The sequence below is a fragment of the Bos javanicus genome, chromosome 16 (genome assembly GCF_032452875.1).
Source record: "Bos javanicus breed banteng chromosome 16, ARS-OSU_banteng_1.0, whole genome shotgun sequence".
Classification (NCBI taxonomy): domain Eukaryota; kingdom Metazoa; phylum Chordata; class Mammalia; order Artiodactyla; family Bovidae; genus Bos; species Bos javanicus.
The window spans coordinates 3,912,586-3,940,553 of NC_083883.1; the positions used below are offsets into that span (position 1 = coordinate 3,912,586).

The 27,968-nt window shown below is 58.8% G+C and overlaps 1 protein-coding gene across 1 annotated transcript; it reads left to right on the forward strand.

Moving 5' to 3' along the window:
• The first annotated feature begins 375 nt into the window (after nt 1-375).
• On the forward strand, nt 376-27,968 carry CDK18 (cyclin dependent kinase 18). Its single transcript, XM_061382022.1, has 16 exons — nt 376-458; nt 17,228-17,376; nt 17,544-17,683; nt 18,272-18,397; nt 19,518-19,574; nt 20,530-20,644; nt 20,804-20,898; nt 21,102-21,164; nt 23,009-23,132; nt 23,229-23,349; nt 24,064-24,161; nt 24,385-24,490; nt 24,602-24,644; nt 25,439-25,529; nt 25,826-25,903; nt 26,552-27,968. Exons 2-16 carry the CDS (start codon nt 17,253-17,255, stop codon nt 26,584-26,586), a joined length of 1,416 nt encoding a protein of 471 aa, XP_061238006.1. The 5' UTR covers nt 376-458; nt 17,228-17,252; the 3' UTR covers nt 26,587-27,968.

Genomic DNA, 27,968 nt, shown 5'->3' on the forward strand with positions numbered 1-27,968 from the left:
TCCTGGGTGCTCCAAGTCTGGAGACCTCATCCCCGGGTCAAGGCGCTCAGGGCAGCCCCAGAGGGCTGACGGAGGCCAGGCGGAGGGACGAAACCGGAAGAGGCGCTTGGACCCTGGCTTCCAGATGGGAGAGAGGGGTGGGCACCAGGGCAGAGCGAGCCCCAGGGATTGGCAGCGGCTGTGGGCAGGGCGGGCGGGCGAGCCGGGGGCGGAGTCGGGCCGTGCGTGTGAAAAACTCTGGCGGGGGCCGGGCTCTCCCCTCCTCCCCGCCCTCCTCCCCACCTCCCCTTTCCCCTCCTCCTCCCGCTCAGGTTGCAGCCTCTCCCGGGAGCCGCTCACCTTTCCCGACCAGCGGCCGCAGCTCCGAGCGCGGGCAGGGACCCCAGCAGGGCGCAGGGCCCGGCCCCTCGGCTGTCGCGGGCGGGAGCCGGCGCACCGCGGCCCCCAGGACACGCGCGGTGAGTCCGCGGGCGACTCGCGGCGGCTGGCGGGCCGGGCGGGCGGGCGGGGGGCCCGGGAGGAGGGGGCAGCGCGGCGCCGGGTAAACGGAGCAAAGGTAAACCCAGCGGCTCTTAAAGGCGCAGGTCTGCTTCTGCAAGGGGCCGGGGCTGCAGGGCGACTCCAGGGCGACGCGGGGAGGTCGGCGATCGCCGGGCGGCTGGGCCAGCGTGCTGGGGGGCGGGCGATGCCCTCCCTGCGCAGGCCGGCTCCCCGCGTCCAGGCGCTTAGGACGGAGGGCTGTTTTGCCTTCTCAGGTCCGCCGCCCCTCCCGGGCGTCTCCAGCGGAACTCACTTTGGCCTCCCCCGAGCTCCTAGGAAGCAAAGTTTTTCACCCGGTCGGGAATCGGGCGCGTTCTCTGCTCCCTTCCTCCTGGGAAGGGCAAGGGTCAGGAGCCTACAGTAATGGGAGAACCCGCCAGTGTGGGACCAGACCCCGCCTTGAAGGGCTTTCGGGGCTCCGGTGAACTTTCCAGAGAGACAGTCTGGCGCGGGTGGGAGGCCATGGCCCTAGGGCGAAGGTGGAAGGACAGGACACGTGAAGCCCTGCAGCTTCCAGCGCTAGGGGGTGTGTGGGGGTGCGGGGGTTGCGGGGGGCTCTTCTCTCCCAGGCCAACCAAAGGGGCAATGCCCCTTGCCCACCCAGGCGCAACAGGCAAAAGGTTAATTTAGTCATGGGAAGGGTGGGTGGCCAGTTGGGAAATGTGGCCTGAGGATTCTTGGGGAGGGGAGGAGATGATCAGGAATCAGAAATCTGAAGTCAGCTTTGGCTGGAGGCCTCTCTTCTCTGCCTGTTGGGGGCCAGGGTTTCTGGAGCTGTCTTCAGGCCTTGTGGTGGGAGTCCTGCGGTTGAGACAGTGACTGATCTCCATCTCTGGTGCTTGGGATCAACACCCTGCTGGGCACCAGGGGCCTTTGATCCTCTCTGAACTCCTTCCCTACAGCATGAGTGGGAGACAGCTCCCCAGAACCTCATCCCCACCCCCAGCCCAGCCCTCAGCAATTCCCCAACTGCGTCCTGAGCCCTGTGACTCACTGACACCACTGGCCTGGCCCGCCAGTGTCGGCGCCCTGTGAGATTCAGCGTGCTCGTGGGGCATTTTCCACCGGGCTCAGGCACACAGCACGTTCCTGGACACTGGCCTGGGGGAGCAGAATCCTTAGGAGGAGGATGCTGGAATGTCTGGCTGACAGGTGCATCCTCAGAGATATCCCCTACCTTTCCTCTGACCTGGGCGGGGGCCGGGGGCAGGGGGTGTCTGGGACCCCTTGCTTAGGGTTGGGGGAAGGCAAAGATGGCCCCAGGCAATACTGGCTCCTAGGTTTGGGTCTGCATCCCAAGGTGTTCTGGAGAGAGGGTCACCTTGCCACGGGAGAGCTTCTGTCTCAGGTTACCCTGCTTCAGGCAGCTCCTGTGCAACTGATGAGCCTGTGAGCCTCACCTCCCCCCAGCCCTGCAAACTCCCCACCCCCTTGGTTCCTGGGACTCTTCCCTCTGGCTGCCCACCCTCAGCCAGGAGCCTTCATTCTTCCCAAGCCTACTGGGGTTTCTAGAGCCAGAGTAGTTTTCAGTAAGTTACATTTGATTTCTTAATGCCTCAGTGGCTACCGTTTATCAATTATCTACGGGGAGCCAAGCAGTATGTCACATAACTTTATGAGGTAGGTATTATTTATGCATGAGTGCGTGCTAAGTCACTTTAGCCATGTGCCACTTTTGTGACCCTGTGCACTGTAGCCTGCCAGGCTCCTTTGTCCATGGGATTCTTCAGGCAAGAATACTGGAGTGGGAAGCCATGCCCTCCTCCAGGGAATCTTCCTGATCCAGGGATTGAACCCGCATCTCTTAACATCTCCTGTATTAGCAGGCAGATTCTTTACCAGTAGCACCACCACAGCTGTTATTATCATCCCACTTTAGGTGAGGAAACAGAGACTCTGCGACACCAACTCTCCCCAGATCCACATAGGTGGGATCCCACTTCCTCTGACCTCAAGCCCCCTGGCTCTTAGTTCATGCCCCCATCAAGGGAGACCCCAGCCTACTCCGGAGCTGTCTGGTTCTGTATTGGTCCTTGGAGAAGGAAGGATGGGGGCTGGTGCTCTGAGTAAGGACTCTCTCACTTGTCCTGTGCCAGGCAGAGCATGGCTTCTCCATGGGTTGTGGGAGAGAGGCACCTGATCTGAGGAGCAACTAAGTTCTTGGTCTAAGACCTCGTGGGATCAAGCTGCCTGCCTTGGAAGTGCCCCCTCACCGTGGGCCTCGAGGAGAGGGAGCTGCCTTAATGTCTGCATTTGTTTTCCCTACAGACCCAGACTGTCCTCTGGTGATTTGACCTTCCTGTGCCCAGGTAGACAAGCCCCATGCCTGGCTTGGCCCCTCCCAGCTCCTACCGCAGTCTGGCCTCTACTTTCTGGGATCACCCTGCTTTGGACTTTTGTTCAGTATCTCCACCTATCCCTTCTCTGATTTGTTTTTTCCTACTCTGAGTTTGAGATCTAAAGGAGAGGGCCAGCCCAGCATGCTCTCACTGTGTGACTCCTCTCTCCCAGCAAACTCCTGAGCTTCTCCCAGCCTGTTTCCTCATCAGTGAAATGGAGGTCATAACAGGGAGGGTTGTTACCTGAATTAAATGAAGTGATGTACACTGCCTGGCACCTGGCAAATGCTAAATAACCAGTGGTTTTATTTGTTGTTTGGGAACGAATTCCTAGTTATCGCACTGTGCCTGGCTTTGGGTAGAGATGGAGGCAGGCTTTCCTAATCTCATCAAGCTGGGCCCTTAGCAGTATCTTTTCCATTCCTCCAGATTGAGGAGGAGGTCCCTGTGTAAGAGAGTGGGGGCTAGGTGGATGAGAACTCTTAGATGAGAACCTGCCAGGAGGGGACCTGCTGTGCCTTGGGACTCTACCCTCCCCTCTATCTCAGCTTCCAAGAGGAGTGGGGTGGGCCGTGGGGGCTGGAAAGCTAACAGCCTCCTGCTCTGAGGGCCCTCCGCCAGGCCTCCCTTCCCTGGGGTAAGAAGACCCTCCCCCAGTGCTCAACTGCGGGCCCAGTTCTGCTCTGTTGTCTGGGAGGGAGTGGCTGGCCCGGATCCAGACTCACCCAATTAGCTTCGCCCCTTTGGGCGTGAGTCACATCTCTCTTCTGTCCACCCTGGACCCTTCGCCCTCCTGGCATCAGCTGCTGAGTAGGCACTTTCCCATCTCTGGGGGTGGGAGCAGACCAGTGTCTTGTCGTGGGCCCCAAAGCCCATGTGCCGTTGCATGCACACAGAAGCCAGCTCTAAGGCTGGGCTCATGGCCGCTCAGACAGCCTGGGATCCAGGATCACAACAGAGCCCGGGGCTGGCCTGGCAGGAGCTGGCCCGTGGCGCAGCAGCAGACTAGGAAGAGGGGGCGCTGTGGGCGCATCTCAGCCAGACCTCCCGTTGGAAGGAGAGCCCCCCAGCTCGTGCCATCTTCAGGGTCCCGTCTACAGAGGAGGAGCGGTAAGGAGGCAGGGTGAGAAGCGCCTTTGAACTCAAGAGGGTCTTCAGGCTCCCTGACAGCATGAGCGGCCCTGGTAAGACAGGACACCCTGGTCTTGGAGACGCTGACCTGGACCTCTGAAGGGCAGTGGTGAGCCTGGGAACTCTGGGTAGTGGTTTCACCCTGTGCTCCCACCCCACCCTTCTGACGTTAAATAAAGTCTTTCCTGGAAATAGAGGGGTCGGTATAGACAAGATGACCCGATAATTTTTAAAAATATTTATTTGTTTGGCTGCCCTGGGTTTTAGTTGCAGCACGCAGGATCCTCGATCTTCCTGTAGCGTGCACGATCTTTAGTTGTGGCATGCAAACTCTTAGTTGTGGCACGTGGGACCTGGTCCCCTAACCAGGGATCAAACCTGGGCTCCTTGCTTTGGGAGCTTGGAGTCTTAGCCACTGGACCGCCAGGGAAGTCCTGAGTGGCCTGCTAATGACGGCGTGCTGGCATGTTCATTCATTTTTGTGTGTGGAGGGTGTGTCTCTTGCCCGCCATGGGTGGGGGCAGTGTTTGAACTTCGGGGTCAGTTCAGATCCTGCCCCTGTTGCTCAGGAAGTGGTTGCCTTCGGTGAAAGACCTTGCTCACCCAAGTTTTAGTTTCCTTCTTTAGAAAATGGAGAGAGGAACAGTATTGCCTCATGAGAATTCCGATGAGATAATGTCAACGGTACTCCTCGCCTTTTGCCTTACCTGGTGTCGTGACCAAGGGCTGGTGGCAGACGGAGTCAGCGGACCGCATTTGGCGGTTCTCAGAACCCTGCCCTCTCCTTGATCCCTGTAGAAACCAGGGCTCAGGCCCCCAGCTGGGGAGGAAACTATTCTTAAAACACTTCTACGCTCCCTTACCCCAAGCGCCCTCTCCATGTTATCATTATTGTGAGAAGCTCTGGCAAAGCTCCAGAATGATTTCTGTCCTCCCCCCTCGCTTCCATAAAGGAACCTCCCCTTTTCTTTCTTTGGGGGTCCCCTCAGGAAACAGGGCTGCTTCTCCCTTCTGGCCCTGGCCACCCAGCAAAGGAGATTCTTGCTGAGAGAGCAGGCCCGGGGAGGGGGTGGGCATAGCTGTCCTTCCCCACATCCTGGCAGGATCCAGCACCTGGAAGCAGGTAGGGAGTAGGTCCTGTGCTGGAGGGCATCACGCTTGTGACATCAGCAGTGCTGGGTCCCTAGACCCCCTCTACCAGTAGGCCATGGGCTGAGGCCAGGAAAGGGGGCCCTAAGCCCCTCCCTGTTCCTGGCACGGAGCTCAGCTGGCAGCACCCCTTGCCACGGCTGGGCCGGGTGCCACGCTCTGGGCTGACGCCAGACCTGCCTGGCTGCTTCCCTGGGCAAGGCGGCTCTCCATGGACAGCTGATGTCCCTGATAATGGTGCCCGGTGCAAGGAATGCCATCTCTGGCCAGACCCTTGCTGTCCCTTCCAACCCCAGAACGGGCACTGAGCTCAGAGTCACAAGCCCTCGGTTCTAGTTTGGCTCTACCCCGTCGTCCAAGTGGCCTTGGGCAGGCTGCTCCCCTTTCTGAGTCTTCCCTTCTTCACCTGGTAGATGAGGGCACAGACCTGGGGATTCCTAGAACCCTGTCCAGGATGGCTGGTTTGCGATTCCAGCTTTTGCCAAGCCTGCTGGCAAGGGGAGCTGTCCTTGGAGACCCCAGGAGGGTCTTGATCCCCCAAACTCTGAAGTGCAGGGCCTTCCCCCAGCTGAGGCCGGGGTAGCTGGCCCTTGCCATAGCTCTGGTGGATGAGGAAGGCCTGGAAGGCCTCCTTGTCAGACGGGAGGAGGGAAAGTACTTCCCAAGGCAGTGGGTGTGGGATTCAAACATCATACAGGCACTGATGCCAAAGGGCAAGGCTTGAAGAACCATGGCTCTTGGCCAAATCCAGCCTATATTAGTCTGACCTGTGAGCTAAGAATGATATTTATAGGTTTAAGTGGTTGGGAAAAATTCAAAAGATGAAAGTAATATTTTGTGACACTTGAAAATTACATAATACATGAAATTTAGTGTCCACGAGTGAAGGTTTACTGGAACACAGCCATGCATTCGTTTCCATCCTGTCTGTGGGTACTTTTAGGGGGATAGAGTTGTGTGACGGCAGCAGAGACCGTATGGCCACAAAGCCTAAAATACTGGCAGTCTGGCCTTTACAGGAATGCTTGCCCACCCTGCTTAGATAATCATAGTTCTCCCAAGGTTTGCACTAAACAGTTCTGGAATCTCTATCTAAAAATACTTTCTTTTCATTTAGAAAGAAGCGTTGTTCTTTTAACATAAGCAATGAAAGTTCATTATGGAAATATTAGAAGCTGCAAATAAGCAAAAAGGAGGTATTAAAATCACTCGTAATTCTGTTACCCAGTTAGATAACTACTGTTAGCATTTTAATTTAGAGCCTTCTGGAATATATACATATATATATTTATTGTGTGTATGTGTGTGTGTGTCCTGCTGGATTATAGACAGTGTCTACATGTATTTATAGGGTGAACATGTATGACACATATATGCCTAGCACACAGCTTTTACAAGTTGTACACAAATGCCCTTTTCATTTAAATACACATCTCAAACTGCTTGCTGTCTCAGGGACTGTCCTAGGCCCAGTGGGGTAATTCTAATATCCCAGAGCCTGGGGGAACATCCAGACCGAGGTGCCCAGCAGGCATTCGGGCCTGTGTGTGAGGCACAGGGTCGTGGTGGGGCCTGAGCTGTGAATCTGGAAGTCATCAGCACGTGGGTGGTGGTTTCCACTGAAGGAAAGTCTGAGGTCGTCAGGATGAGTGTAGAGACGGAAGAACAGAGGACCAAAGAGGGAACTCTGAGCAGCCTGACATTCAGGGCCAGGTAGAGGAAGTGAGCTCCCAGACAGGGGAGGGAGGAGGAAGCCGGAGAACCAGGGGCTGGGGGAAGGGAGACGTATGAGAGCCTGGGACCGAGCCTAGAGCCTGGTGCTGGGCAGGTGCTTGTGGAATGAGACCGGGACTGGGAGAAACCAACGCCGCTGCCCAAGCTCTGAGCGGTGGGTGCCGCTGACTGGACGTCCAAAGCATAGGATGTTCGGAGTTGTCCCAGAGCGGGCTTTGGAGACAAAGAGGAGCAGGGCGGTGGTCGTGGCTGCAGCGGCTGCTTGGACCCTGCCTGGTGAGAGGGAGGCCACGCTGAGTGTGCGGAGGCCAGCGTGCCCTGAAGGGTGGAGAATGTTGGCCAGGGTCCTTCAGAATGCGGGCGTGGCATCTCTGGGCCAGACTGGTGGTGGGGAGTGCGGGGAGTGCAGTATAAATAGGAATGTGGTCTGGAGATGTGGGAAACCCTCCCCTCCGGCCCCCTCACTACTCGAGAGGCAGCTGTTCCCCTGGGATGCGTGCTTGAAAGCCCCTGCCGTTTGTTGCTAAAGTTGGGTGTGGTGAAAAAACCAGAGATGTTAACAAAGATCCCCGACAGGTTGTTCAGTCTGGACGAGGGAAGACTAAAGGGACGGTGACCTGGGTGCTCTTTATTTCTCCTCCTGTTGGTTGAATAGAGGATGGTGGGCATCAGGCTCTGTGCTTAGGCAAACAGAGTGGAAACAGATGAGCTATTTCCACTGAAATTTAGCAAGGAAGACTTAAGAAAATGTTCCAGACTCTGGAATTTTAAAAACACTGATGGTAGGTGAGGGACCTTCCTTGAGGGTCTTTCTTTAATGCACGCTGCTGAAAGGAGTGGAAAAGGGTCTCCTCTGTCTGGGAGCTGGGGTGGGCCTGGTCTGGAAGCAGATGTACGAGACAGAGGTCTTGCCTGCCCCGGCTCCTTGCTCCTGCCCCTGGTCTGGGATGTCTGGGACGGCCAGGACCAGAGCTGACAGAAGGGTACCTCGCCCCACCTTATCACTTAGAAATCCACAGCTTCTCCAGAGATTCCAAGCCAGCCTTGGCTGGGTGTCCAAAAAAGACCAAAAAAGAAAATGCCAGAAGATGATATATGTGGCTTCATTCCTTGAGCCCCAGGAAGCCAAAAAGAGTGATGGAGTATCAGCAGGGCTGATGGGGCGGTCTGGGGTGAGGAGGGGTCATCTGTAGGGGTCAAGGTCAAGGTCTGAGCCCAGGTAGTATATGTGACCCATGAGGCCCTGGAAATCTGCCCCTGGGGGATGGGAGCCCAGGAGGAGGGCCCCGGGGCCTGCCGAGCCCCCTCCCCACAAGACCTGGGAACCCCAACTCAGCGCAGGTTCATCTGGAACCTCTCTTGAGGATCGTCTCCATCCCTTGTCTCTTCCTCACCAAGCTATGGCAACTGCCCACCCTGAAGCCTGCACAGACCTCACTGGGAGCGCGGCTGCTGGGCCAGAAGCCACTGTCTCTGCCCCAGCACCCCCGACCCCATGATCCTATTGCCCTGGGGAAAGACCCTAGCTTACAGCTGAGGCTTGGAGTCCAGTGGGCAACTGGCAGCCTCTGGGCGGCCCACTTACCTCCAAACACCCCCCGAACCAGGAACACTCGGTTTTCGTAGATTCCCTCACTGCTCGTTTGAGGGTTTGCGCGGTGCCAAGCCCTGTGTCAGGGGCTAGAGGTGTAATGATGAGTCAGACCAGTCCTTCCCCTTAACCTGCCCACAGGCAAACTAGGGAGACAGACAAGCCAGCAGTTACAATACAGCAAGCCAAGTGCGCTGCTTGGGGACATCTAGAATGCTGTGGGAGCCCAGGTTAGGGGCCCCACGTGGCCAGCAGAATTTCAGGCTAGAGAGAATAGGAGGGGTGTGGCAGGAGGCGGGAGGAAGAGGTCACGTCTGCCTTGAGCCTTGAAGATGTGAACACTTGGTTGGCTTTCCCCTCGTCCCTGGTGCTCCGGTCCCTGGGTTCCCGTTCCTATGGAGAGTTAGGAGAACCGAAGAGGAGAGATGTCCCAGGGAGTCCTGGGCTGGCCGATGGACCCCCGGGCTTGCTTTCGTATCCCCAGGAAGAGGGCAGGGCCAGGCCACCCACTTGGGCTCAAGTCCCACCTGCTAAGAGTTGGGGCTGGCCTGACAAGGAGAAGATAAACATAGCAACAGGACCTGGCCTGCCTGAGAGTGGAAGGAAGTTCTGCACACCAACAGAGTGTCCTGGGGGGTAAGGTCTTTGTCTTCAATGGGTCTAATGTTTAAATGTAGAGGAGAGGCTCAAATGAGCCATTACAGCACACCAGCTATGGTCTAATTCAGTATGCCCATTCATTCCATGAACACTGGCTAAGCGCCTGGTAGGTTAGGTTCCACGTGAGGCCGTGGAAGCAAAGCTGCCCCAGTCCATGCTCTTGCCCTGAAGGACATGTCAGTCTGGAGGCATCTCGTTTTACCTCCCGGGAGGAGGGGCAGCCACATGCAGCCTTCCAGGGGAAGCAGCAGCTGAGTCAGGGAGCAGTTTTACTGAGGGAAAAGTGAGGAAGACCTTCCCAGGGGTGGCCAGGAGGGTGCTTTCCTCTGAGAATGTCAGCTGTGTTCCTGAAAGCTGGACCCTCCAGGGAGGGCTGAGAGCAGAGACCAGGAGGAGACAGGGGTCAAAACACAAGAGGCCTAGTCTGGCCGCTGGAGTTTGGACTTTTTCCTGAGGGTGGTGTTAATACTGAAGGATTTAAAATGGGGAAGTGACGTCATCAGAAGGCCACTGAGAAAGTCAGGTCTCACAGCCAGGGGCAACTGGATAGGAGGTTGGACATTCTCTCCATTTTGCAGATAAGGAAGCTGAGGTCTTCCCAGGTCACAGTGCTAGTAGGTGGGAGAGCTGGGGCTCCTCCCATGACTCCAAACTGCAGAGCCTTCTGGCAAGCAGGCCCGGACGGCACGTACCCTCATGATAGGACTTTTGCATCAGGTAGGACGCCATCCCTCACCATGCTGTGGCTCCTGCCCGCCCGAGGCCCGCACAGGCCTCCCTGGGGTTCTGGCTGCTTGCCAGAAGCTGTTCCCTCTGCCCCAGCCCACCCTGCTCCCACTGCCATTGGGAAGAATTGGGGTGCACTTGTCTAGGACAGAGGCAACCCTGGGCTCCAGACAGCCGCCTCCTGACCGGCTTCCTGTGGGTTAGTCCAGCTTGCTCCTGGAAGGCCTTCCCCACCTGCCCCCACGCATTCCGGCAGGAGCTGTGGGAATCTTCTCTGAGCTCTGTCCCTGCTTCCAGAGCATCTGTTCACTGGCAGGGTGACCACAGGCCTCTCTGTCCCTGGATCCCGGCCCCTCAGAAAGGCCCAGGCTGACGGCCTCTCCCCCAGGCTGGAGCTCTCAGAGCAAAGTGAGTGATGAGGGGTGATGAGGGCTCCGGGGCCTCTGCTTCCCTGCTCCCTCCCGGCTCCAGGCCATCCTGGGGTGACTGGCTTCCCCTGAGGTTTGTTACAAGCTAGGGAAACCAAAGCCTCAAGCCGTACAGGGCAGGGTCAGTGAGAGGGTGCAGGAAGAGATGCTATCTGCCAGGTCCCTGCAGGCACGGTTCTGCTGGGGGAAGGGGTGTCTCTGAAGTCCCAGCGCGTGACGTGTGCAGAGTTGGTCAGCCGTGGCCCCTGCTTATTTTTAAAACCTGCCCATGGGCCCAGAGTGGCCGAGGCAGGGCCAGGAAGCGAGCAGCAGAGAGTGTCATGAGGACCATAGCTGGTGGTCAGCCTTTGGGAACGAGGGACAGACCCTCGGGGCTTCGGAAAGTGGGCAGTTGGAAATTACTTCCTTCATCCCCTAGCCCTGGGCTCGCAGAGACTGAGACCTAAAAGAAAAGAAAACAAAACAAAGCAAAAGGGGGGACTTGGAAAAGCACTCACGTGCCTGGAACTCAGTAGGTGCTCCAAGTGCTGATGACACAGCCAGACTGCTGTGTGCCACAGAGCTAACCTGGCGGTCGAAGCGCGCCTGGTGAGGGGCGTGAGCAGAGTCCTCCCCGCGGCCTCCCCATGGATGACGCACTTTCACGAGGGTGCCCGTCGGGAGGGTGCCCGCCTGGGGAGGCTTCTGGAGGCCTGGGACCCGAACCACAGGCCACGGTGGGGAGTGGGGAGGACTGAGCCCCAAAGGAAGGTGATGCTGCCTCTGAAGGGCCCTGGGTTGCAGGCTGTGAATCAGGGCTTTTTAAAAATAAACTGTATCTCTTTGTTATTTTGGCTGTGCTGGGTCTTTGTGGCTGGGCACCAGCCTTCCCTAGCTGTGGAGCACGGGCTTTTCTTGTTGCAGAGCGCAGGCTCAGCTGTTGTGGCCCTCAGGCTCAGCTGGTCCGCAGTGTGTGGGATCTTTGCAGGCCAGGGGTTGAACCCGCATCCCCTGCATTGACAGGCGGATTCTTAACCACTGGACCACAGGGAAGTCCCAGTGAGGGCTTTATTCAGGAGGAAGGCAAAGAGGCTTCTCATAAGGTTTCCTGAGGGATCTCAGAGCTGGCTTCCCTGAGATTTAGGAGGAAAAGCTGACCTCGCCCTCTGCAATAGCCTGCAGCCAAATTCCTGTGAGAGGGAGCCCATGGCCCAGCTTCCTGGCATGTTCTGCCAGCCTCCTTCTCTGTCTCCAGGATCTGCCCGTCTGGGTCTTCCAGGTGTCCCAGCCGGAGGGCGGGGGTTAGTTCTGGGTCCTGGCAGAGGTTGTCCTGGGGGCGGGGAGCCTCTGCGCCTCCTGGACAGGGGGTGAAGGGCCTACAGGTTGGCGGCCTCCCCAGGAATGGACGCTGTCCACCGGGGGGCTGAGGGCCCTGCCTGGCGGTGTCAGCCACGGGGACCCCTCCTGCCTGCCCTGCCCTCTCTGTCTAGAGGCTCTGGCCTGCCCACCGCTGACCACGTCCCCTGCTTCCTGTTCCTCTTCCATCCCAAGGTCTCAAAGCGCCTTATGGACGGTAGGAATGTCTGTGAGGGGTGTGTGTTATAGGATGAGCTTTATATGGACCTCTTTTCTGATATTTTTACATCTGTGCCGGAAGCCGAGGGAAGAAAAGAGAGAAGAGAGCTAACATTTTCTGAGTGCCTTCCTTGTGTCAACTCAGCACCCCCACTCAGACATCAGCGAACATAAAGCTCGTGCCCAAAACCCACCAGGTCTCCGCTCCCAGCGCCCTCACCCCCACGGTGGCCGCCCGTCCTTCCCTGGCTCAGGCCAACCCCTTCAGAGCCCCGCATGACTCTTTCCCGACTCCCCCATTCGCAGTCTGTCAGCAAATCCCCCCGGCTGCCCCTCTGTGATACGCCGGGAGCCAGCGCTTCTCCCCGCCTCCTCTGTACCACTCTGATCCCAGCCATCACCCCTGTCACTGCCACCTCCTGGCCAGGCTCCCTGCAGCCCCTGTGCTGCGGTCAGAGGGAGCCTGTTAGAACCTAAACCCAATCAGATCACTCAGGCCCTCCCAGACCCCGCAGGGACCCAGCATGATCTGCCCCTCTCTGCTCTCCAGACCACCCCAAACTCACTTCTGCCTCAGGACCTTTTCACCTGCCATTTCCCTGTTAACTGCTTCCCCCAGATTCTGTATGACTAGCTCCCTCCCCGGTACCTTCTCAGAATTTTCCTCAAAAGATGCCACCTTCTCAAGGAAGACGTCCTGATCACCCTATTTAAAATTCCAACACCTCACCTCTCACGCCCCATCTCTTTCCTGTTTTTTCTCCCTTGCACATGTCACCATCTAACATGCTGTGTATTTTATTTAATTATATTTAACTATATTGTCTGCTACCTCTCCCCACCCCCATTAGAGCGTCAGCACCGTGAGGACAGGATTAGTGCCCATTTTGTTCACAAGTAGATTCTCAGGGTCAGCAACAGCGCCTGGCATGCAGTAGATATTCAGTAAATAATCATGGAATGAAAGACGAGCCGAACTACGAGCGATGGCATCCCTACGAGCGATGGCTGCACGCTGTCCTCGGCCTGCTGGCGTTAACGCAGAACTGCCATCTGGGGTTGTCTGGCTTTGAATTTGGGGGGAGGGTGGAGGAGACCTGGGAGGCAGAGAATAGCACTTACAACCTGGGCCTCTGGAGGGGCAGGGGGCATTTCTAGCTAGGAGAAAAAGGAGCAATGCAGTCATGGAGCTTGTGCACTTGGCAACAGCCAGGAAGTTCCTGCATGATTTTGAGCAAGTCAGTTCCCCTCTGGGAGCCAGCGAGGATTGGAATGGTGGCTCTGTGAGTGCCCGCTCCGGCCAGCACTCCAGGAGCCCTGCCCTTTCTCACGGCAGCCTCTGGAGAAGTGTCAGTGTCCTCCTGGCCCGGCTCCCCCTTCCTCCTGTGCGACCCACTTCTCTGGCTGGCTGGTGTGCGCCCAGGAGGAAGTGATGGCAGGTAGGTGAGAACTTCATGGACTCACCTAGGCAGCAGGAAGGGCTGGGGTCTGCCTTCCAATCCTGCAGCTCCCAAGAGGGACTGCTCCTTCAACACCACCCCACACCCAGCCAGGCCAGCATCTCTGAACGCGCGTCTCCCTCTTCCCCTGGCACCGGTTGCCCGGGGACAGCCCCAGATGGCTCCCTGGCCCTGGGGACAAAGGCCACACTGTGCCCGGCCCTGGGCTGGCTTCAGGCTGGGTGACACTGAGCCCTTCTGTCCCCCGACGCGGGTGAGGGGCCGACTGCACGAAGGTAACAGGCCTTTTTCCTGTCTCCCTTCCCCCTTGACCCTCAAATCTGAGGAGCTGACACTCCCAAGAAAGAAGTGACAGAGGCATCTTGTGTCCTGAGCTAGGAAACAACAGATCATTCACTGCTCAGTCTGCCCTGTTGCACTCAGACCCTGCTGGGTTCAATGCCCCAATTGTCCCCATCGGAGAGCAGTGTCCACTCTCTGCGTGGTTACTGCTGCCTGCTCCCCGGCCGCCATCAGGAGGCCCATCCCGACGTCTCGCCCCCATTGCTGCTGCTGCAGCAGCAGCCACTTCCTCTCTCTCTTCTCAGGCTGGCTGAGAGCAGCTGGTCCCCCTGTGTCGTCTGCATCGCTTGGCTCCGCATTCCTGCTCGTCTCCAGTTTCACTCTTTCCATGCTTCCTGGTTCCACTAGTGGCTCCTTGCTCTTAACTTAGCCACGAGGAGGGTGGGTGGAATTTAGTGGTTCTCCTTTGCCTTGTAGAAATTGGGGACCTCCCTCCCACAAGGCTTTTGATGAGTTTCCCTTCCCCTCCCCTCCAGGCAAGAGCGAGGGCGTCAGATTTATGGCAGCTCCTGGTGGATTCCTGAGTCACCAACTCAACCCGCCATCCCATAAATCCCAGACTGTAGGACAGCATTATGGGGAGCCCTGTTTCTAGAAGAGGACGTGACTGCCCCCCACCACCTTGGCGAAACACAGACCTCAGGAAGCCAAGTGCCCAGTTCCCCCGCCCCCTAGGATGACCATGACTGAGCTTGGGGCACCAGTTTGAGAAGGGCAGTTATTTCCTCCCCTCCCAGGGGGTCTTGTGCTCCACTCAGCATTCACCCCACCTTCCTGTGTCTCCCCCACCCCCTGGGTTCCCCATCACAGCACATTAGGGCCATCTGAAAACCTGGGCAGATTCCATCCCTTACCTGGACCTCAGCTACTTCCCAACCATGGCTCTAATGTTCAGATCACTGGGAATGGTTTTTAAAAACACATTTCCCCAGGCACCATCCTCAGAGCTTCAGTTCTAGAATCTGAGAGTGAGACCGAGGAATTGGAATTTTTTCTGACACTCCTTGCTGATGCTGATGTTCACCCAACTTGTAAACAGGTGGTCTGTGCAACGGGGAGATCTCCACTCTCCCGTCGTGTGGGAGGTGTTAGCGAACATGCAGGGCATGTCGAGGTCCTCCTGTCACTGGAACTTACACACTGCCTCCATCAGGAAGCCCCCGTTCCTGCCCCCATTTCCCTGTGAGCTCTACACAAGAATAAGGTGGCTGGCAGCCTCTGGGAGCTTTCTGTCCATATGAATCCTGCAGACTGCAGGCTTGGGATATCACACAGAGCCCAGAGGAGCAGCTGAGGTTGACTGATGGGGATGAGCTTGGAGATGGAGAAGCAGGGAAGCTCCAGGCTGGTGATGTTTGCAGGGAAGCTGCAAGAGGAGTTCTCAGCTCAGGAACCTCACCTCAGGAGCCCTCACAGCCCCAAGTCCTTGAGAAGAGGGACCAGGCTTCACTCACCACTAGCCCCAGTGCCTGGCTCTTCATTTATTGGGCTGAACTGGCAAGACTTCAGGGCCCACTGGCAGAGATAGGCTCAGAGGGCAGTGTGGACCTGAGGCCTATTCTCTGAGAGGTGCCAGCCTGAGGAAGCAAAGGGTCTGAGCTAGGAGAGCTGGAAGGTCTCAACTTAGCTTCCTTTGGAGGCAGTCAGGAGCCTGCAGGCCCAGGGGAAGGACCTTTTCCAGGCTGGTTGAGGACAGAAGGATATGATCATTACACAAAGTAAACATGTTACTGACCCATCATCCCTTAAACCAGGATTCAGGAGGGGCCTGGTTGCCTTGGCAACTGGTTACTGGCCAGTGGCAGTGCTGAGAGCATCCTCTGGGGAGGGGCCATGCTTGGTGCATGGGTGAAACCCAGAGAGAGTGCAGGGTGGTCCCTTCCATCACAGGGCTGGCCCTGATGGCTTCTTGGCAGGCGTGGGGGGTGGGGGGTGCCTGTGAGGCCTCTTGATCCCAGCCCCACTGTAGCTGAGGGAGAAGTGGGCAGAGCAGAATGAGGGGGCGGACACGCTGGAAGCTTATGAAACCACAGAGGGGAGGGGAGGGGAGGTGTGACAGCCCCACTCTGAGTTTTCAGGGCAGAACAGAGAAGGAAGAGTAGGCGTGAAGAAGCAGTGGCACCAGCACTGAGAGGCCAGCAGGATGTCCCCTTCTCAGAGGCCAAGACGGCTGCGCAGCCTCGGGAGGGAACCCCTCCTGGCTGGGGAGGGGGCCCAGGGGCAAGCAGACAGCCCGCCCCGCTGCTTCATTGTCTGCGCTGCAGTGGAGGCCCTGCCTGCTGGCTTCTGTGTGGGAAGGACCGACAGTGCTCTGCGTCCTCTCCCCAGGGGGCCCTATCTGTTTCCGGCAAATTTCTGGCTTTGCCCTGAGACATTCAGCTGCTCCGGACCTCCCATATTTCAGCAGGAGAGATGGGAACAGGGCCAGGTCCTCCCCTCGTCCTCCCCTCATGCCTTTCCTCTCTTTTCCTGTCTCCTGGGGACTCACAGCAAACCAGAGAGGGGCTTCTAGGTGTCAGTATTATGAAATGGTTTGGGCCAGACTGCATTACAAGGGTGTAGGCTAAGATATGTTCAGCTTATGGACATCCATCAGTTAGGCTTACTGGCTGTTGGCATATTTGGCCTCCTCCATGTAAGTTGGTAAAGAGCTGCTGGCCCAGGGGCCACCTGGTTCTGGTGTCCTCCCTGCCCCCCAGCCTCCTTCCAGAACTCTCTAGGTCTCTGGCAGCTAAAAGGCTACCGTCTGGCCCTGGGGAGGCTTTCAGGATCCCATTGGCACATCAAGCCACTATTATGAGCCATACTTTTCTCTGCTTCTTGATACACATTGTGAATATCTCCCCAGGGGCAGGGAATCCAGAGGGGATAAGATTCCCAGGAAGGAAGACGGTTAGGAACATGTCGCCCTGGCCCCCAAGTACAGGGTGATTGACAGAGCTTGATGGGAAGACCCAGGATTCACATTTGTTGTTGACCAGACTCGCTGCACGTTCTCATCCGTTCTTACCCGTTCTCATCCATTCTCACTCGTTCTCAACTATTCTCACCTGTGCTCATCCATTCTCATCCGTTCTCACCCGTTCTCATCTGTTCTCACCCGTTCTCACATGTTCTCATCCATTTGCACCCGTTCGCACCTGTTCTCATACATTCACACCATTCTCACCCGTTCTCATCTGTTCACACCCGTTCTCATCCATTCGCACCTGTCCTCACCCGTTCTAACCTTTTCTCATCTGTTCTCACCCATTCTCACCTGTTCTCACCCGTGCTCACCCATTCTCACCTGTTCTCATCCATCCTCACCTGTTCTCATCCATTCTCATCCGTTCGCACCTGTTCTCACCTGTTTTCATCCATTCTCATCCATTCTCATTTGTTCTCATCCATTCCCACCTGTTCTCATCTTTTTTCATCTGTTCTCACCCGTTCTCACCCATTCTCACCCGTTCTCACCCATTCTCACCCGTTCTCATCTTTTTTCACCTGTTCTCATCCGTTCTCACCTGTTATCATCCATTCTCACCAGTTCTCACCCGTTCTCACCTGTTCTCACCTCTCCTGCCCCAGGACCCGCCACTGCTCCCTGCCAATCATGAGCAAGATGAAGAACTTTAAGCGCCGCTTCTCCCTATCCGTGCCCCGCACTGAGACCATTGAGGAGTCCTTGGCGGAGTTCACAGAGCAGTTCAACCAGCTCCACAACAGGCGCAACGAGGGTGAGGGGTCTGGGGCCCTTTCCCCACCCCTCCCCTCCCCTGCCTTCCTGCACACCAGCACAACTGGCCCTGGTGGGGAAGGACAGAGGTCAGGGTGGACTGGACTCCCCACTCCGCCCCCATCCTGGGGCAGAGGCTGGGAGGGTAGCTGATGCCTCTCCCTTCAGACCTGCAGCTTGGTCCTCTTGGTGGAGACCCCCAGCCAGAGTCCAGCACCTTCTCCCCCACAGACAGTGGGAAGGACCTCGGGCAGCTGTCCCCAGGCGTGCAGTACCGGCGGCAGAACCAGCGCCGCTTCTCCATGGAGGTGAGGGGCTCCAGGCTCTATGCTATGGACGTGATAAGAGACACATCCACAAGTGTGTGTGCCCAGGAAGGTGGTTGCCTCGGAGCCAGACTTCAGGGGTTCAAAACCCAGCTCTGCTATTGATTAGATCTGTAACTTAGAGCAGGTTACTCAGCCTCTGCATACCAGTCTCCTTATGTTAAAATGATCATGATGAAGATGAAATGAGTTAATATACGCCACGTGCTCAGAACATTCCTGGTACACAGCAAGGGCTAGACAATTTGACTACTGTTCTTATGGCCCATATCCATGTGCCCAAATGTATGAAAAGCAGGCTTACAGAAGCACAGTGTCTACAGGAATCTCATGCTACAGATGGTGACTCTGAGGCCCAGAGAGGGCAAGGGACCTCCTGAGGTCACCCGGCACCACCTGGATGTTCACGTTTGCCTCTGAGCACAACTTTGAAGAAATCCCCACCCATGATTCAATCCTGCTAGGACTGTTCACAGGGAAAGCGAGACCCAGGATGGGAGATGCAGGCCCCACAAGCCCTGGCTACCTGGGAGCAAACTCGGACACCTTGTCTCATCCTGGCCCCTGTAGGACATCAGTAAGAGGCTCTCTCTGCCCATGGACATCCGCTTGCCCCAGGAATTCCTACAGAAGCTGCAGCTGGAGAGCCCAGACCTACCCAAACCGCTCACCCGAATGTCCCGCCGCGCCTCCCTGGTGAGTCCTAAGAGGGTCAGAGTTCACCAGAATGGCCACCCACTCCGGTGCATGGCCCGGGTTTAGCCTGTCCCAGTTGAGGCCTGCAGCGGTTTCCAGGGAGGTTTCTGGGCCTCTGGCGCCACCTGCTGGCCAGAGAGGATTCCCACAGCGGATCCTCCTTTGTCAGTCTCCATTCCCTAGAAGCGACTTAGCAGCAGCAGCAGCAGTTGGGTCCCACCAGTGATGAAGCCCACTCTGGGTTCCAGAGTCTTCACTGAGATGAGATCAGTAAGCCAGCTGGCACGTGTTTCTGAGCTTTGGCCTGTCAGATTTCCTTGGGGAATCTTATAAAACACAGATTCTGATCCCTCATCCATATGCCTACAGAATCAGACTCTGGGTGGTGGGGCCCGGGAATCCGTACTTTTAAGGGTTGTAGTGCAAGGATATCCAACAATCCATCCTAAAGGAGGTCAGTCCTGGGTGTTTATTGGAAGGACTGATGTTGAAGCTGAAACTCCAATACTTTGGCCACCTGATGCAAAGAACTGACTCATTTGAAAAGACCCTGATGCTGGGAAAGATTGAGGGCAGGAGAAGAAGGGGACGACAGAGGATGAGATGGTTGGATGGCATCACCGACTCAACGGACACGGGTTTGGGTGGACTCTGGGAGTTGGTGGTGGACAGGGAAGCCTGGAGTGCTGTGGTTCATGGGGTCGCAAAGAGTCGGACACAACTGAGCAACTGAACTGAACTGAACTGGAGTGCTAAGCGAGAGCAAGTGTGCCGATGGGAGGCTGTAGGGAAGTGGGTTCTGAACTGGACACTCAAGGTGCGGTGTCAAAAAGGCACAGTTCCTGTCCTTGAGAGGCTTCTGAGCAGGATGGAGACAGGTGATGAGGGCGTGGGGCAATCCCAGGCCTGCACCCCGGGCTCTGGCCCCTGCACTGCCTTGGGAGAAAGAAACTCACTCCCAGGGACAGAGAGAAGAGGGGGAGAGAATGACTGGCACTGCCCTCCCCCTGCTCGCCCCTGACCCACAGGGTCTCGTTCCCTTCCCACCTGGAGCCTGGGGCGGGGCGATCGACCATATGCGGGGGCCTTCAGGCTCACAGATGCTCTGTCTCTCTTTCAGTCAGATATCGGCTTTGGGAAACTGGAAACATACGTGAAACTGGACAAACTGGGGGAGGTAAGAGGCCAGGTTGCCAGGCAGGATGGCGAGGAGGAGAAAGGGGTCTCCCCAGCCTCCCCTGGTCTGCACTCACACGCCCCTGCCCACAGCTCCTGCCATCCACACTCTTGGCCATGCAGTCTTGCCCAGCCTTTGGCAGGTATTAAGGTGGGCCCAGGTCCTGGAGGAGGCCCTGAGGCCCTGAGGATGGAGTGGCTGATGGACTCTGGGGCAGAATGCAGTCTTTTTATTCTGCAAGTATTTCATGCCTAGGATCACGTCCCAGCTCCACTGTTGGCTAGCTGTGTGGCCTGGGGTGAGCTCTGGAGTGATCTCCCCCTGTGCCTTGATTTCCCCCTCTGTTAGTGGAGGTGGTAACTCTTCTACCTCACAGGGCGCTGTGTCCCTAGAATAAGCTTTTGTGCTGTGTATTTACTGGCTATTTCTGTTATCACTGCACTGGCCTTTGTGTTCCAGGCTGGGGGTGGGCAATGGTTTACAGAGAGGAGGAGGGTGTAGCCCTGTCCTTCTAGGAAGCCAGAGGAGACCTGCATGTAAACATCGACAGAATATAAGGAAGAACAAAGCTAATGCTATAGTAGAGGGGCACCTCGCCTGCTGGCAGCTTACAGGAGAGACATTCCTTCTGACTGGGGAGGAGTTAAGGACAGCTTCACAGAGAAGCAGGCTTTGGAGGAATGGGAACTTCAGTGAAGGGTATGGGGTGGGGAGGGTAGGCAGGGCATGCATGCCAAGTCACTTCAGTCATGTCCGCCTCTTTGAGACCCCTTGGACTGTAGCCCACCAGGCTCCTCTGTCCGTGGGATTTCCCAGGCAGCAATACTGGAGTGGGTTGCCATTTCCTCCTCCAGTTGGCAGGGCAGTCTGGCCCACGTCACAGCCCGGGCACAGGCACAGAGAGGAGGGCGCTGGACAGAGGAGAGCTGGCCCTGAGTGCGGTTCTTGCTCCCAGGGAACCTATGCCACAGTCTTCAAGGGGCGCAGCAAACTGACAGAGAACCTCGTGGCCCTGAAGGAGATCCGGCTGGAGCACGAGGAGGGGGCGCCCTGCACTGCCATCCGCGAGGGTGCGCACCCCAGGGTCCTGCAGGCTTGGGGCTCCGGGGGGGTCCTGAGCCTGGGGCAGCTAGGGGCCAGGAGACACGGCTGGGGTGGGGACCCCCGAGGCTGATCCCAGGAAGAGGGGTGAGGGGCACGTGGGGCTCAGGCACGCCTGTCGCCCGTAGTGTCTCTCCTGCGGAACCTGAAACACGCCAACATCGTGACCCTGCACGACCTCGTGCACACGGAGCGCTCCCTCACCCTGGTGTTTGAGTACCTGGTGAGTGGGCGTGGGGCCGGGGCAGGGGTGGAGGCGGCCCGGGCCTCGTTCTCAGAGGCTCCCAGCAGGAATGGCCAAGGGCCCAGGCTTAGGGGTGGCTCGGAGCCGGGGCCTCTCCCACTCCTGGGCTGGGCCCCACCTCCGGTAGCGCTTCTGGCCAGGGTTCGGGTCGGGCTGGGGCTGAGCCAGGCCCCGTGTTCCAGGACCGTGACCTGAAGCAGTATCTGGACCACTGTGGAAACCTCATGAGCATGCACAACGTCAAGGTGAGAGCCTGCTTGTCACGGACCACCCCCCCAGGGCTGGTGTAACCCTCCCGGCTTCCAGCACATCTGTCCATGGACCGCCCCCCACCCCAGGGCTGGTGTAACCCTCCCGGCTTCCAGCACATCTGTCCATGGACCGCCCCCCACCCCAGGGCTGGTGTAACCCTCCCGGCTTCCAGCACATCTGTCCATGGACCGCCCCCCACCCCAGGGCTGGTGTAACCCTCCCCACTTCCAGCACATCTGTCCATGGACCGCCCCCCAGGGCTGGTGTAACCCTCCCCACTTCCAGCACATCTGTCCATGGACCGCCCCCCACCCCAGGGCTGGTGTAACCCTCCCCACTTCCAGCACATCTGTCCATGGACCGCCCCCCAGGGCTGGTGTAACCCTCCCTGCTTCCAGCTCATCTGTCCATGGACCGCCCCCCACCCCAGGGCTGGTGTAACCCTCCCCACTTCCAGCTCATCTGTCCATGGACCGCCCCCCAGGGCTGGTGTAACCCTCCCCACTTCCAGCACATCTGTCCATGGACCGCCCCCCACCCCAGGGCTGGTGTAACCCTCCCCGCTTCCAGCTCATCTGTCCATGGACCGCCCCCCCAGGGCTGGTGTAACCCTCCCCACTTCCAGCACATCTGTCCATGGACCGCCCCCCACCCCAGGGCTGGTGTAACCCTCCCCGCTTCCAGCTCATCTGTCCATGGACCACCCCCCAGGGCTGGTGTAACCCTCCCTGCTTCCAGCTCATCTGTCCATGGACCGCCCCCCAGGGCTGGTGTAACCCTCCCCACTTCCAGCACATCTGTCCATGGACCGCCCCCCAGGGCTGGTGTAACCCTCCCCACTTCCAGCTCATCTGTCCATGGACCGCCCCCCAGGGCTGGTGTAACCCTCCCCACTTCCAGCACATCTGTCCATGGACCGCCCCCCACCCCAGGGCTGGTGTAACCCTCCCCGCTTCCAGCTCATCTGTCCATGGACCGCCCCCCAGGGCTGGTGTAACCCTCCCCACTTCCAGCACATCTGTCCATGGACCGCCCCCCACCCCAGGGCTGGTGTAACCCTCCCCGCTTCCAGCTCATCTGTCCATGGACCACCCCCCAGGGCTGGTGTAACCCTCCCTGCTTCCAGCTCATCTGTCCATGGACCGCCCCCCAGGGCTGGTGTAACCCTCCCCGCTTCCAGCTCATCTGTCCATGGACCGCCCCCCAGGGCTGGTGTAACTCTCCCCACTTCCAGCTCATCTGTCCATGGACCGCCCCCCAGGGCTGGTGTAACCCTCCCCACTTCCAGCACATCTGTCCATGGACCGCCCCCCAACCCAGGGCTGGTGTAACCCTCCCCGCTTCCAGCTCATCTGTCCATGGACCACCCCCCAGGGCTGGTGTAACCCTCCCGGCTTCCAGCTCATCTGTCCATGGACCGCCCCCCCAGGGCTGGTATAACGCTCCCACTTCCAGCACGTCTGTCACTTGAGAGCACCAGTTACCTGCCAGGGTGAAGAGGAGCTTCCGGGGAAGCTCACAGGAGTGAATGGCCCCTTCTGTGTGTGCGCACCGGGCAGGTTCCCCGGCCCACAGTGGCCCCTCTCAGCTCCCCACTGGAGCGCTCTCCTGCCCACCCTGCTGCCTCCTCTGCGTGCCCTGTGCCCTCCCCTCTGGGTGGGGCCCAGGATGGGGCGTCCACGTGGGCAGGAAAACCAGGTAGCCTCCAGTAGCTCCCCTCCACCCGGTCGTGTCCCCCACCCCGTCCCAGCCCCAAGATAGGGGTGCAGGCTCCCTTCCTCCCCAGCCGCGGGGCGTGCTCCCACCTCAGGCTGCCCCTTCCCTTCTCTCTCTGCAGATTTTCATGTTCCAGCTGCTCCGGGGCCTCGCCTACTGCCACCGCCGCAAGATCCTGCACCGGGACCTGAAGCCCCAGAACCTGCTCATCAACGAGAGAGGGGAGCTGAAGCTGGCCGATTTTGGTGAGGGCCAGAGCCTGCGGGGCTGGGAGGACCCCACAGTCTCTCCGGGATGCGGGCGCCGTGGAGCGGGGAGGTGCAGTGACGGTTTGCTCCTAGGACTGGCCCGGGCCAAGTCAGTGCCCACGAAGACCTACTCCAATGAGGTGGTGACCCTGTGGTACAGGCCCCCCGACGTGCTGCTGGGGTCCACGGAGTACTCCACCCCCCTTGACATGTGGTAAGCGAGCCTGTGGGACCTCCCGACTCGCCTCTGTTGCCCCATGGGCTTCTTCAAAGGACTGTCTAACCTCCTTTGAATAAAAGCTACGTGGCATCCTACTGAACTGGATGTCAGAGAACTAAGTCAGAGCTACATCGGGGTTTTCCTGGTTCTCAACAGACTGTGCTGGGCTGTGCTTCTGAAATACCCCCCAGGAGCACGCAGAGGGTACAGGAGAGCCCCCACAGTGCATATGATGAATCTTCCCCAAGCATCAGTTCTGCTGAAAAATTTAGAAGGGATGCATTATTTTTGTATTAAAATTAACACACACAGGATTCAGTGTAGAATGAAAAGTTGGCCCAGGTTTCCAGGCAAAACACAGGTCTCCGATGAATGGCCTCTGCGGTATGCAGGGGTTTCCTTGGAGAGTGGATCTGTGGGCTTCTCTCTTCCCAATGGACAAAGTTTGAGATAGTGCAGCTTGAAGAGCTGCCACGGGGTGCTGGCTATGTAGACGCCAACCCTACAGAGTAAAAGGGGGAGAGCTCAAAGCGTCCGGAGCCCAGAAGCTCCCCAGACGGAGACTGCAGTGGGGGGCCGTGCTGTGCTAGGAGCCTGGGCAGCCTTGGGCCCCCCACCCCTGTGCCGCGGAGCGTGGTGGAGCAGCGCCAGGAGTGCGGGGGCAAGGAGGCCCAGGCTGACGTCGGCCCTGCCCATCGCTCCCTGCAGGGGTGTGGGCTGCATCCAGTACGAGATGGCCACAGGGAGGCCGCTCTTCCCAGGCTCCACGGTCAAGGAGGAGCTGCACCTCATCTTCCGACTCCTCGGTCAGTCTCCTGCCGCTCCCTCCATCTCATCTCGAGGGGGCGCCAGCACCCCGTCCAGCACGGACACTTCCTGGGACCGGGGCGATCCTCCAGGGCTGGGGTCCCGGTGGTCGGTGGTCGCGGCCACTCTCTGCCCCCACCTCCTCCCTTACCACACCCCCCGCCCCCAACATCGCCCTCGGCCCTGGCCTCTCACCCTCCCAACCCCTTCTCATCTCCCCAGGGACCCCCACGGAAGAGACGTGGCCCGGTGTGATGGCCCTGTCCGAGTTCCGAGCCTACAACTTCCCCCGGTACCTCCCCCAGCCGCTCCTCAGCCACGTTCCCAGGTAGCCCCTCCTCCCCGCTCCTGTCCGCTGTGGTCCTCACGGTCCCTCGGGGAAGCGGCCTCGGGGCTCGCCGCGCCCCCGCAGGCCTGCGCTAGCTCCTTCCTCCCGCAGGTTGGACCCTGACGGCATCAACCTCTTGAGCAGCCTCCTCCTGGTGAGTGTGCTCCCTGCCGGCCGGGGCCTAGCAGGCAGAGAGCTGAAGCCTCAGGACGTCACCCTGGCCCCCAGTCCCAGCCCCGGGCCCGACTTGGGGCTCCCTGGGACCCCCCGCCCCCCGGCACGGGAGGAGCGCTGGCCTCCCCAGACTTCAGAGCAGGCATGCTCCAAACGGAAACCCCAGTTCAAACACTAGCTGCGTAGCCCGTGGGCAGGTTACAGAACTTAGCTGTGCCTGGCTTGGCTCAATTGCACAGTAGAGTGAATCACTCACACCTTGTAAGATGGTTGTGAGGGTAAAGTGAGGTTGCTGAAGACACTTAAAACGGTGCCTGTCTTGCTTAAGCGCGCGGTAAGGGTGGTTCTTAGTATTACTTGTTAGTATTACTGGTATTCAAGTTATAATTGTGTATGCTTTCGCATCTGTATTTCCATCCCCAAAGGAGATCAGTCTCTTTATGTCCCATGTCTGGTTTTCTCCTGGTGGCTGGGGACCTGGGACCCTGAGCTCTGGGCCAGTCTTGAGCTGGGATAGCAGCTAGGTGGAGAAGGCAATGGCAGCCCACTCCAGTACTCTTGCCTGGAGAATCCCAGGGATGGAGGAGCCTGGTGGGCTGCCGTCTATGGGGTCGCACTGAGTCAGACACGACTGAAGCGACTTAGCAGCAGCAGCAGCTAGGTGACCCCAGGGGTTGCTCAGGTCAGCCTGGCCCTCCCATCTGGGCCAGGGAACTAAGTGTAGGGGTCATATTGCCAGCGGGGTTCCTGCAGCCGCCGCCCTCTGCCTTTCAGTATGAATCCAAGAGCCGCGTGTCAGCAGAGGCGGCCCTGAGGCACCCCTACTTCCGGTCTCTGGGGGAGCGCGTGCACCAGCTGGAAGACAGTGAGTGCGAGGGGGACGCTGGGGGGGCCTCCCTGGACCCGGGAGTGGGGCAGCGGGTCTGGGCGAGGAGGGCGAGAGCCCAGAGCCCAGGGCCCGGGTCTGGCTGAGCAGCTTGGTTCCCTGTCCCCGGCTTTTCCTTCATAACAAGGGGAGCAAGCCCGGTCATCCTGGGGCTGCCAGCCCTGACTGAAGGGGTGCCCCCGGCTCCCCGTGCATGGTGGGCGAGAGGCTGCAGATGGCAGGAGCGGAGCCGGTTCACTGAGCTGTCTCCTGGCCTGTGCCCTCTCTGCCCGCAGCTGCCTCCCTCTTCTCCCTGAAGGAGATCCAGCTCCAGAAGGACCCCGGCTACCGGGGCCTGGCCTTCCAGCAGCCAGGTAGGGGCCTGTCCTCCCCACCACCCGCCCCGACTAGAGGAGGCCAGGGTGGGCAGCGCTTGCCTTCCCGAGGAACAGAGATAGGGCCGGGAGATGGGGGCTCCTCCCCGACCCGGGCCTCTCTTCCGGGGGCCTGCAGGGAGCAGGGCAGGGCCGGTTTCCCTATCTGCTGCCCAGGCTTCCTCCCTGTGTCTTCCTCCTCAACCCACACCCCAGACAGAACGCCGCATCTGAGAGTAGCCCCATGAAGGTGCACCCGTTTCCTGGTGCCTTCTGTCGGCAAATTCTGAGCTCCGGGTGTAGCCTCTATCCTGGGAGAATTGTACTTATTTCCAGACTAGCTGATGGCCTCAGACATGCTAAGTGCTTTCAACATAGCATCTTATTTAATCTTAAAATTTTCCTTGAAGTCGATACCATTAGTTAGTGCTCCCCATTTCTCAGGCAAGGAGACTGAGGCTCTGGGAGGCTGAGTTGCAATTTCACACAGTGAGTGAGTAGAAGGGATGGGATTAGAGCTCAGGACTGACCAGCTCCTGAGCGCATGCTCTTGCTGGCTCTGGCAGAGCAGTCCGCCCCTGCTCATCTCAGGCGACCTTGGCCCCCGCCTCCTCCTTGCAGCCCCACATCTTTCCTTCCATTTTCCAGGGCGAGGGAAGAACCGGCGGCAGAGCATCTTCTGAGTTGCGCCCGCCCTGCTGTGGCCCAGGGGCGAGAGGTCACACCGTGCACAGCTGCAGCGGGATGGGGCCCATGCGGCCTCGGAGGACAGATGCGTGAGGGCTAGTGGCCGGCCCGGGAGACCTCGGGCAGCCCTGCTGGCCGTGGCTGCTTCCTCTCCCTGCTTCCCATGTGCCTCCCCAGTGCCCTTGTCCCAGACACCAACCCCTCCACTGCCTGCCCTGGGGCCAGGCATGAGCTGCTTCCCTTGGAAGAGGTGGTGGGCAGAGAGCGACCTCAGGCACTTTCCCACCCTGAAGCCCTCGGGCACCTGCAGGGAACCCACAGGGACTGGAGAGTCCAGAGGCTGAGCTGAGCACTGTGCCTTGGACATGGGCACCACTGTGTCCCCCGACCTCCCGGGGACCTGCCTGCCTGCCTGCCTCATCAGTTTGGTTGAGACCCTTTCAGGCCCCTGGAAGCCCGCACATCTTTCCCCTGTTTCCCCTCCGAGAGCAGGAAGTGACATGGCACCTTGTCTGGGACCCTGGAACCCTGGGTGCCAACGTTTGTGCCAAATCCCCTCCCACCTGAGGGGCCGGCTGTCCCCAGAGCGACAGAGCCGCACCCCCTCTCCCATTGCCCCTGACTTGTCCCCACGGCCTGCTCCTTGCCAGGGACCCTGTGTGCTGCTGGTGGCCCAGCCAGTCCCGTGGGGCCCTGGCCCCCTGGCCACGCTCTTGCATCTCGGTGGAGCCCGCCCTCCCCCCCAGTCTGAGCGGGATCGCCTAAAACTGCAGGCAGTAGAGCACGCACTGCCCTGGGAGCTCTGCCTCCAGCTTCTACCAGTCTGGCTCTCCCGAGAGCTCTTCCTGCTAATCATCCCCGAGTGCTGGTGGGCCCGCCCTGGACCAGCATCCTACGGGCAGCACCCAGGTGTGCAGGCTCACCCAGAGCCTGGTGCCAGGCCGGCCCCAGCTCCATGGTGTTGGCACAGCCTCCCTCTTCTGCTCCTCCCCAGTGCCCGTGGCTCTGTCCTTGCTCCGGCCTGTCTGGAGCCTCCCCATGCCCAGAGGAGGCCAGGCCCACAGTCTGAGGTGCAGGAAGGTGGGGCGGGATGGGGTCGGCTCTTACCCTGAGCCCCAGGGGACTGGGAGTGTGTGGGGCTGTGGCCCCCGAGAAGGTGCCTCCACCCCAGCTATGGAGCATGCCTCTTGTATTCCCAAAGTCTCAACACTGGGCTGGGTCTTAGATGTCAAGGCCAAAGGGAGGCCAGGCCCCCTGCCCACCCCCTTCCGCCTGAGGAGCGGCCGTGGAGGGTCTTGGCTTATCCATAAGTCCCCCGCACCCCCCACCACTGTACTGTGAATGACAGATAATATATTTAATTCATGTGGTACAGAAA